This window comes from Podarcis filfolensis, assembly GCF_964270895.1.
Source record: "Podarcis filfolensis genome assembly, chromosome: 17".
NCBI lineage: Eukaryota > Metazoa > Chordata > Lepidosauria > Squamata > Lacertidae > Podarcis > Podarcis filfolensis.
The window spans coordinates 5,188,061-5,198,734 of NC_139621.1; the positions used below are offsets into that span (position 1 = coordinate 5,188,061).

At 47.4% G+C, this 10,674-nt stretch overlaps 1 protein-coding gene across 2 annotated transcripts in view; it reads right to left on the reverse strand.

Moving 5' to 3' along the window:
- Window positions 1–5,647, reverse strand: part of HDAC6 (histone deacetylase 6) — a 40,279-nt gene extending 34,632 nt beyond the window's left edge. The window contains exons 1-4 of one of the 2 annotated variants that reach the window (XM_083592943.1): window positions 5,488–5,647; window positions 1,842–1,948; window positions 1,577–1,681; window positions 951–1,039 (exon numbers count right to left, since the gene is read on the reverse strand). In XM_083592943.1, coding sequence (XP_083449069.1) covers window positions 951–1,039; window positions 1,577–1,681; window positions 1,842–1,916 — 269 coding nt within the window. In that variant the 5' untranslated portion in view covers window positions 1,917–1,948; window positions 5,488–5,647. Of the gene's footprint in view, window positions 1–950; window positions 1,040–1,576; window positions 1,682–1,841; window positions 1,949–5,244; window positions 5,431–5,487 lie in introns of those variants that run through there. The other variant, XM_083592944.1, reaches the window with a different exon arrangement.
- Between the last annotated feature and the right edge of the window lie 5,027 nt (window positions 5,648–10,674).

Genomic DNA, 10,674 nt, shown 5'->3' on the forward strand with positions numbered 1-10,674 from the left:
ATGCATCAGTCCATCTAGATCAAAGCTGGGGAACCTGTAGGCCTCTAGGTGTTGTTGGACTACAACTCCCATCATCCCTGACCACTGGCCACGCTAGCTAAGCTGATGGGAGTTTGGGTCCACTGACTTCAGTGCAGCAGGTGGGAGCAGACACAGGTTCCCTGGTGTCAATCTAGACTGTAGAGCAGCTTGCGTAGATAGCCTCAGTTGGCTCTTTCCCTGCATGTCTTTTGACAGGAAACTCTCTCTCTCTCTCTATATATATATATATGGGGGGGTATGAGCATTTATAATAATTTGTCATAAGAAGTGGCAAAATTCATTACTTTTCACCTGAAATGGGCTCCAATTTCAAATTGAGACTCTCTTTGGATTTGGACATACCCATAAAAGAGTTGTTTGATATAAAAGAAAATTATGAAAATTTTATGCAACTTAGGGTCAGGATCAGCTCCATCTTAATCACGTTGGTTCACACAGCACGATGGTCTATTGAGTCCAAAGGGATGGGTGCCCTGATCGATCAGATCAATGTCCAATGCTCGGTTTCAGACAGTGGCCAATAAGCAGCCTTTTGGGAAGCCTGCAAACGGGGCAGGAAGGCTTCTAACATTCAGCTTAAGAACATAAGGAGAGTCTGTTGGATCAAGCCAGCGGGCTATCTAGTTCAGCATCGTGTTCTCATGGTGGCCAGTCAGGCACCTATGAGAAGCCTGCAAGCAGAACCTAAGCACAACCACACTCTCCCCTCCTGCGGCTTTCAGCAATTGGTATTTGAAAGCATCCTGCCTCCAGCTGTGGAGCCAAAGTATAGTAGCTTCCTTGTATAGCCCTGGCTTCTAGTTTCATGAGAGGGAAGAAGTCCTGAAATCTAAGCCACTTTAAGTTTTCTGGGTACACTCAAGCTATCAGAACAAAGGCTTGAAAAGCACGCTTTCACTCCTAAATACCTTTCATCCCATGTGCAGTGAAACTGTGTCATCCGTTCATCCCAAACCAGGCCAGTCCCGACTGGTGTAGCACATTCTGTGGTGAGATCCTAGTTGGAAGGCACAATATTGAACAGCGCTGTAAGTAACCCCCCAACTGCACGCATATAGCACCACTCCCATCCATCACAATCATGCTTTTCACTTAAAAAGGAATCAGGTAACATCTTAGATACCAATAGCTATATTTTTCTAAGGTGGCCAATCCTTCAGCAGCTAAAATTGCAGCCCCCTGGAAAAAGAGCAGAGCAGTCTGGTTAACATCCTGAAGAGGAATGCTTTACCCATCAACGTTTTGATGCAGGACTCACTCGTTACACAATATAGGAAGGTACAGGGCACCTTCTCAACAGCACTGAGCCAAAGCATTCTGCCCCCAAGGGCTTATGAAAACAAATGAGGGCATATTTCCAGAAAAAAGACCAAACACAGTCCGTCAGCTCACTTTCCCCAGCAAGAGCGCCGTCTTCCAAGGTCCCTCTGGCCACACGGGTGCGTGCATGTGTACACACACCACCCAAACACTCCCCAACAGCCAATGCTGCTTCCCCAGCACCAAAGCTCACATTTCCAAGTGCTCAACCTACCAATCGCTGCATGCTTGAGAGCAGATCCTCTGCATCTTTGTTCAACCGCTTGGCCCGCCCTTTCCGTTTGGCGTCTGGCAACCCTCCCTTCTTCTTGGTCTTCCTCTGGAGAAGCCAATAGGTAGCACAGGGTGTCAACAGAGGCAGCAAGCCTCTTTCACAGAGCAGAAAGGGTAGTTTCTTTTCTTACCCAATCCCGACTTACAAAACTGGACTCTAGGCATTGCCTCCCATCTCCCACCACCCCAATAAGGTGCTCCTTTACCGTGGGTGCGCGAGTCTCCAAAGGCGACACAGAAGGGGGTTCTATTATTTGGGCATCTCCAACATCAGAAGCCATCGTGGGGGCAACAGATGCCCCCTATTCCAGCCCTGTGGAAAGGAAAGGGAGAAAAACTCATGTTACAAAGAAAACCTGGAGCTCACATGAGCAACCCATCCATTGCAGCCAACAACCCAAATCCAAACACCAGATTCCCCTCAAACAGCCAGCCATGTCATGCATTTGATGAAGCGGACAGTAGTTTATAAAACACTTATGCCATAATAAAGGTGTTAAGTCTTTAAGATTGCCACAAGATTCTTTTCTGTTCTTACTGACAAAAGAGGTCACTTGTGAGGAAAGTACATAGATCCCATTGAATGGCCTCCCACCCCTTGAAATAACCCAACCCACTAATGTTAGGATTGTCATGGAACCAGAGGCCCATGGAAAGGGAAAACCATCTGCCAAGGAATTGGCCTGCCAGGTCCTATTATCCAGGGCCTGTTTAATAGAGCCTATTAAGATAAGTGTCAGAGTAGGGAATGCCTGTAAAGTAATAACGAAAATAATGTAATAGGGCTCATTTGGACAGACCCATAAAGAAAATAAGAGGCTAGCTAACGGGGGAGACTCAAGAGGGGGAAATGAAACAATATTGGCAGGCAATTAGCAAGAGAGGAAGCACACCAACACCTATTTTACTAAGATCTGAGGGCAGCGTTGCTTAAATGGAGAATTCATTATCATTTTAAAATGTATACTCTGCTTAAAGTACAGGCCCTGGGGCTTTTGATGCAGCTTAGAACAGGAAACACTAATAAAAACCATTAAAAAACTCTTCTAACATACACCCCCCAAAGCCAACTGATCAAGAAAGCAACAGGAAATTAAAACTAACTTTATCACACCTCCAGCATTCTAGAAGCTTTCCTAAAGGTCTTCATAAGCCTTCTGAAAGTTCATCAAATTCCAGAGATGGGGAGCCACAGCAGATAAGACCCTGCATAATCAGCACGGCAGGTGAATGCTAGGCTAGAGCTCCTCGCCTTGACATGCTAACTTTCGATCTGGAGGGATTGTTATTGTATTACACGGCAGAGAATTCAAGTCACATCATATAAGCCAGAAACAGTTTTAAGCTCCAATCCTATACACCAGAGCTTTCCAAATTGTGTGTCACAACACATTAGTGTGTCGGCTGCAGTGTGTAGGTGTGTCGAGCAAACACTCTTATAAGGGGTTAGTTTAACCTCCAGTTTGCTAATAAAACTGTCTAAAAAGTGTGTCACCAACATGAAGAGTTTGGAAAGCTCTTCTATACACACTTACCTGAGAATAAACTTCACTGGAAACAATGAAGGTTATTTATAAGTAGGCCTCTCTAGGCTTGTACTTTTAGCTCTTCATCTGCTGTTTGTCAAGACTAGGCCTGGATGGACGTCTTGGTGACAAAGGCACACAATGCAGAACCTCACCTAAAGACCTTTAGACACGAGGAGAAGGCATCGACAGAAACTAAACTGCTGGCATTCAAGTGACAAAGTACAGTGGAACCTTGGAAGCCAAACGCCTGTAAACTTGAACATTTCGGCTCCTGAACGGTCAAAAACCAGGAGCGATTGTTCTGGTTTTAGAATGATTTTCAGAAGCCGAACATCTGGTGTGGCTTCCAATTGGCTGCAGGATGCTCCTGCAGCCAATCGGAAGCCACGCCTTGGAAGTCAAATGTTTTGGAAGTCGAATAGACTTCCAGAATGGATTCCGTTCAGCGTCCAAGGTACGACTGTCATAATTTCTCAGCAGCCGTTCCAAAAGGCTCCCTTCCCACAAAGGTTCACCAAAGCCTTCCTATGCTGGCAGGATGAGGCACAGAGTTTAGCCACTAAAGTCAATCAATTACAAAACCCTTGGTGGACCACAACTCCTGTCATCCCTGACCATTGGCCCTGTTGGTTGGGGCTGATGGGAGATGAAGTCCAGCACTGTCTAGAGAGTCAGATGTCTCCTGTTCAGCCACCTCAGCTTTTTGTAGCTGGAATGAGCCAGGGTCCCGCCCTCCCAGGCTGGCCAGGTGGAAAAGGCCTGCAAGGCAGGGAGCAGGTGTTTCGGGACTCACAGCGAATGGTCTCCAGCTTAAAATGTACCATACCAAGCACCCATAGCTCTGTGGTAGAGCATCTACCTTGCACGCAGAAGGTCCTGGGTTCAGTTCCTGACATCTCCAGGTAGGGCTGGCAGAGACTCCTGCCTGAAACCCTGGAGACCCACTGCCTTGTCACTATCGAAAATACTGACCTAGATAGACCAAAGGTCTGACTCAGAATAAAGCAGCTGCCTATGGTATTATGTAGTGAAAGAAGCAGCAAGAAGAGGCAAAAAAGAAATTATCCGGATAGAGCGCCACCTATTCACAATTGCCACAAGGATTGCTGGAAGGTTGAAACTAAGATTGCAAAAAACATTAAAGGATGGCCATTCAATGGTTTTACAGTCTTTGGGTGAACAGATTTAAAACCCCATTCCGGTCTTTCACACATGCACATCAAAAGGAGAGAGATTTACACATGCTTTACATGTGTAAAGTCTGTTATATCCTTTAGGGGGAAAAAGCAGTTGATGCCCTGACGATGCTACACAGTCCTTCTCCAATTGCCAGACAGCTCCTACCCTTTTCCCAAAGACAAAAACATTTCTCTTGGTCTCTATCCTGCCTTTGTCTCTATTGTGTGCTCTCCGCTTGTACTGTACGTCTGTTTATGCCACCCTTTCCCTTTCCTCAGTCCAGGCTCTGAACCTGGGCATGCTCGGCTTGAGTGTCGTCCCCAGAGACATCAATGGGATTTACTCTCTCTCTCTTTAAAAATATGATTTTTATTAAATTTTCTGTTTTACAATTTCAGATAAAACATTTTACCTACTCAAGATATCAACGACTTCCCTTCTTCTCTTCCCATGGTTCATTTTACATATCTTACATCCCTGCATATGTCACTATGTACTATATGTACTAATCGCTTTCCCATTGTTACATCCATCAAAACTTATCTACACCGTTGAATTTATCTTAATACTGCAGGCGTTTTCAGCTGTACGCAATTATTTTCCATATATGCAATAAATGTTCTTTAAATAGTATGTTCTTCTTGCTCTCTTATTCTAGATGTCAACGGGATTTACTCTCAAGTAGATCGGGCTGTCAAAAGCTTGACCTTGGCCCCTTGACGAAATCCTCCCTCCGTCCCTTAACCCAAAGCACCCTTTTAGATTTCTAGCCCTGGCAAGAAACAAATGCGGATTCAGCTACGACAAAGAACGCAGGAGGGGACCCCACCCCGCCAAGAGGTCGGACTAGATGACCCTCAGGGTCCCTTTCCAATTCCGCGATTCTGCGCCCCTGACGTACCGCAACCTCCCTTCTCCTCAGAGACAAGGGCTGAGGGGAGACACACCCCGACGCCATTCCCACCCCCAGAGCCCCCCACAAACACCCACACCCGAGGGGGGCGGGTCCCCTTCACAGGGCCGAGGAAGGAAAGCGGGGCGTAGCCCGTTGACAGCCATGGGGTGGGCGGTGGCGGGCCGGCAGCGAGGAAGACAGCGGCCCCCGACTACCCTCCCGGGGGGGCGCGTTGTCCCTTCTCCTCACCTGGAGCTCCCGCTATCCCAGAGCTCGCGCACACACACACCCCCCTCCGGCTTCCAGGCACTTGGTTCCTCCCCAGGGCGCCGCCGGATGCTGTCACCTGGCGCCGCCCGGGCCCTGAGAGGGAAACCGTTCGCGGCGCGAGGGAAAGAGCTGGGCGGGACCATTCCTCTCGGGCGGGGAGGGGAGCGCGCTGGGAAGGGGGCGGCGCCGCGGAGGAGACGGGCAGAAGGCGGTCGGTAGGGGAAGGAAAGCGAGGGGGTCGGGGACGGAAAGCGAACTCGCCCCCTTGGCTTTGTGTTTATGTACTTTAAGCCTAGATTGGTTTTATGGGGGGAGGGGGTGGCGATATTGGATTGATCCCGCGTTTTGACTAAATTGCTCTGGTTTTTGTTGTTTTCGAATTCACGGGCATGTAGATCCACCCATCTGAAGGCAGCCCTTGATAGGGAAGTTTTCTTAATGCTTAATCTTTTATGATTTTATTTATATTATATTATATTATATTATATTATATTATATTATATTAATATATGCATGTATGTTGGAAGCTACCCAGAGTGCCTGAGGTAACCCATTCAGATGGTTGGGGTATAAACAATAATATTTATTTATTTATTTATTTATTTATTCACTCATTCATTGGAGTAAAGGTAAAGGTAAAGGGACCCCTGACCATTAGGTCCAGTCATGGCCGACTCTGGGGTTGCAGCGCTCATCTCACTTTATTGGCCGAAGGAGCCGGCGTACAGCTTCCAGGTCATGTGGCCAGCAGGACTAAGCCGCTTCTGGTGAACCAGAGCAGCGCACGGAAACGCCGTTTACCTTCCCGCTGGAGCGGTACCTATTTATCTACTTGCACCTTGACGTGCTTTTGAACTGCTAGGTGGGCAGGAGCAGGGACCGAGCAACAGGAGCTCACCCCGTCGCAGGGATTCGAACCACCAACCTTCTGATCAGCATGTCCTAGGCTGTGGTTTAACCCACAGCGCCACCTGCGTCCCTTCATTGGAGTAGTATGTCCCTATTTTCACCATAGAAACGTTGGAGGGTACAATTTTGCATATTTGCGTATTTCCAAATCTCTGCTTCTTGTGGTTTTTGAATGTTTGGGTGCAGCTTGTTGTGGGGAAAACACATTTATAGGCTGCTTCCGAAATAAACACAGGCTGGGTGAACACAGGCAAGCTGACACAGCACAAGAGACACATCCACCTTGTCATGTGCTACAGGAGGTGACAAAAATGGCCCTTGAGCTGTGATAGTTGAATGACAGGCAAGTCTCACATATTTTAAAAATAATGCAGGACTTGTGAATTGGAAGGGAGACAGAGTAGGTGGCAAAACCTAAGCCGCAGCTGCAAAAGGACAGAGGCAGTCTCAAGCTCCAATCTTCCATCTGATCAGAAACACGGTGATATATCCTTTTATGAAATGAACATTTATTTGGTCTTCTCTGTCCCTAACCCCCAGGCTTCATTTTCTAGGCTTCTTCATTTTCCAAATAACTCTGTGTGAGATATGGTGCTATTCCCATTTTGCAGATGAGAAGAACTAAGGTCAGTTTGTCATAGCTGAATGCTTCACCAAGCCTAAAATACTTTCCCTCTGAATCACAGCAGCCTCAATCCAATTTAAGTTAGCAGTGACTAATGGAATAAAGTAACGGAACAAGTCAGTTCTAACTGACTTGGGCTAGCTAACATAGTGCCCTCCAGTTATTAGGGACTCCAGCCCAAACCACCTGTCAAGGATGATGGGAGCATACCCTGCCCCAGTGGTCAGCCAGGTCAAGCACTGGCCTGAGCTGCTGACTGCTTCAGTCTGCACCTTTTTTCAGCCCAAAGGGCCACTTTCTATCACAAGCAGCCTTTCAGGGGCCACGTGGCAGTGGGGCGGGGGGCAGAGCTATTGGAAAGACATTGAGTGCACAGTATATGGACATGTGAACACACAGGCATTATTGTCATTCAACGACACATTCTAGCCAGGCAAAAGGAGATAGGATGCAGAACAGGTCTGGTGAGCATGGTCTGAGAGGGGGTGTGAACTGAGGGAGACTAGTGGGTAGGCAGATTCAAGGCCTAGACAGGGCTGTTTTCAGTCCATGGGCCTCAGATTCCCTTCCCTTGCTGTGCATATTTTGCTAGGGGTAATCCCTCATTGACACACTACTGAGTACACATGCATCAGGCTGCTATGCATATTGCACAGTGTATATTCTGCCTATTTTCATGGGATAAGATCATGTGCACAGGCCTCCTCCGACCCGGATGTGCACCGGAAATAATGTTTGCGCATGCGCACAAGCTATTTCTGGTGCTCCTCCGACCCAGAAGTGGGCAACCACACAGCGCCAGTAAGAGCGGGCGGCGGGAGTTGCCGCGGGCCGGATAAACAAGTCCCTTGGGCCTTATCCAGCCCACGGGCCTTAGTTCGGGGGCCCCTGTCTTAACCTGATGTGCATGAACCTTGTGATTTCCATGTCCCTCCAGACACCTGCCATCTGCGCTCATCTGCACATGCACAGTTGATGTTAGGGTATTTTCCCATTAACACTCCACATCCAGTTTTTATGGTCAGATCAAAGGTGGTGAATGCATCAAACCAGTATTTGCCAAGAAGCTACAAGCTCAATATGGATTGTGGTGTGAGTGTGGCTTCAGAAGCTAGCAAGTGGTGTGCACTGCATGCAGAGAATACGCTAAGTCTCCCCATTGTGGTCCCAGGATCTTTGGTTTTGGAAAATCCAAAACCTGGATTTTCTCTAGACTCTCACTTATGCACTGCTCAACCTGTATATAAGTTGCCCATGTCCTTGCAAGGCACCTGTGGCAGATAGCAGTGAAGTGAGTCCTGCATTTTCAGAACATATGACCCAGGAAGATCATCTGCCTTTGATCGAGAAACCTTCTGACCCACCCAGCAGCAGCAACTTGCTTTTCTTCCTTATTAGCCCCAGAAGGGTTTGTCTCAGTAGGTCAGCCTGGTGCTACCCGCTGCTGGGATGGAATGAAACCCATGTTTGGGCCAGAGCCCAGGAGAGAGGGAGGCACTGCAGCCAATCCTCCTCTTCCTGCCTTCTGCAACCTTGTTCCCAGCACCCGTGCCAGCCCCTTATCTTCAGAGGAGGGGACTGCGTGGGGAGCGATGATCTCATTCTGCAGACCTCCAGAGACCGTGACTTGATGGGCCAGATAAAGTCCCCACTGACTCCTTTGATGGCTCTACTGAAGGATGTGGGAAAAGGGGTGGGAGAGATGTTGGAAGATAGGCAGCCTCCACCACCAGCACTTCAAGGGCGAGCGAGAGCCAAGGCTGTCCTTGGACAGATTCTCCGGGAGTCCCCTAACAGCTCTGGCAAAGGAATCATGTTGTGTGTGGGATGAGATGAGATGAGATGAGAGAGTGCTAAGAATCAGGGTCCCTGGAGAGGGTTGCTGTGTCCCAGCTGGGGAGATGGTGCTCTTTTTCTTCTTCAAGAAGCAGAGTAGCAAGTAGATGTCAAGAAGCACTCCCGTAGAGCAGGCATGGCTAACCTGCTTTTCTCCACCTGATGTTGTTGGATTCCAACACCCATCGCTCCCTCCCAGGCAGCATGGCCAGTGGTGAGTGGTAATGGGAGTTGCAGTCCAACCACAGGCCAGCCACACCAATGGAGAGTATTTCCAGCACAACCTGCTACCTACAAGTCTTGTCTCATAAACACTTCTGCCCATTTCCCCTCCTTGCTGGTCTTTATCCCTCTCAAAACCCACCTGCTTCATGAACCTTTACCTTGAACTGAAAAATAGCTTGAATACACATAACTGCATTTGTGCAGACCCATCCTTTTGTTACCTGTATATCTCATTAACCTCCCCCCTCCCCTTACCTCTGCCCACTGCTAACATGTAGGCACTAGACAGTAAGCTCCTTGGGGCAGGGACTTGCTTTTTCTCTTCTGTTATCCATGTGCAATGATAGCACCATAAGTAATTATTTATAATAATCTCCAAAACGCTTTGGAACTCTGAAGAATGCGAAGTTGGGCTGAGGTGTCTGGCGTCTGAAAAAGTAGGCTATAGCTTACAAATTGTTTTGTTGTGCTTTTAGGAAAAACCAGGGTCGGTCCAGATTGGTGTTTCATTGTGACGGCATTCTGCAAAACGTTATCAGTACAATAATATTGCATTAGTATGGATTTATTCTGCTTCATTAGATGTTCTAGAATGCTTCCCCAGTGCTGCCACAGGATCACTGGCCAGACAGACTGTAGCACAACAAAAGCGGGTCAACACTGCCCGCCCCCATGTTTGTAGTATGAGAAATTTCAGCAGGAGGTTACAAGATATGCACTGATTGGAAGTGAAGCAGTCTAACCAACCCAAAACCTTTATAGGCACCAATAGTATTGAAAGAGGGGTCATATATGACTGCCCCAACAGCACCATGAGTACAAATAATCATGGATGCACAACAAAGGGGGCATCAGGAGGGCCCTTAGTTTTAAAGGTTTTACTGGACTCAGACTTTGAATGCCTACAACTCACATTTAACTTGTGTGGTTTTTTTCCTGGAAGGATATCAAATTTTTAGCTTTGATACGAGAATCAGCAGCTTTCCTTGTTGGTGAAATTGTGGGAAAAGTAGGATCTGGGACGCTGGCATTTGTGAGTACAACTAGGCACAATCCGGGCAGCCTCTCACCACTTCACTGATGTCAATCTTCCTCACCCAAAAGTGGCTTTCAGAGGAGAATGGGGTCTTGGGTTTGTTTGTTTTCTTATAAGTAGCTGCAGCACAAGTAATGTATATTTTGCCCCTAAATGGTATTATTTCCATGGTGTGGTTCTAGAGTCAGTTATTATTACTGCTGCTTCATATTTTAACCAGTGTTTTTTTGTTTTAAGGCTGCTTTATTGCAATTTTGGTGTTTTGTCTGTTATTGTTGTAAGCTGTCCACGTTGAATGAAGGGCAGGTATGCAGCATAAACTATGTTCCTTGGTGGACTATGTTTAGTCAGGAGAGCAGGTCTATTGTAGCTGAACATGTCTCTACCTTCCCCACTCCTTTTTACAGGAATCATGTGTCTCCATGATCCATTTAATTTTGCACAAAAAATACTGAAGGCACTTGAAGAAGCTGGCATTCTACTGTGGAAGCTCCTCCCAGGCAGCCCAAGCCATGCCATAGCTGGAACTTGCCGA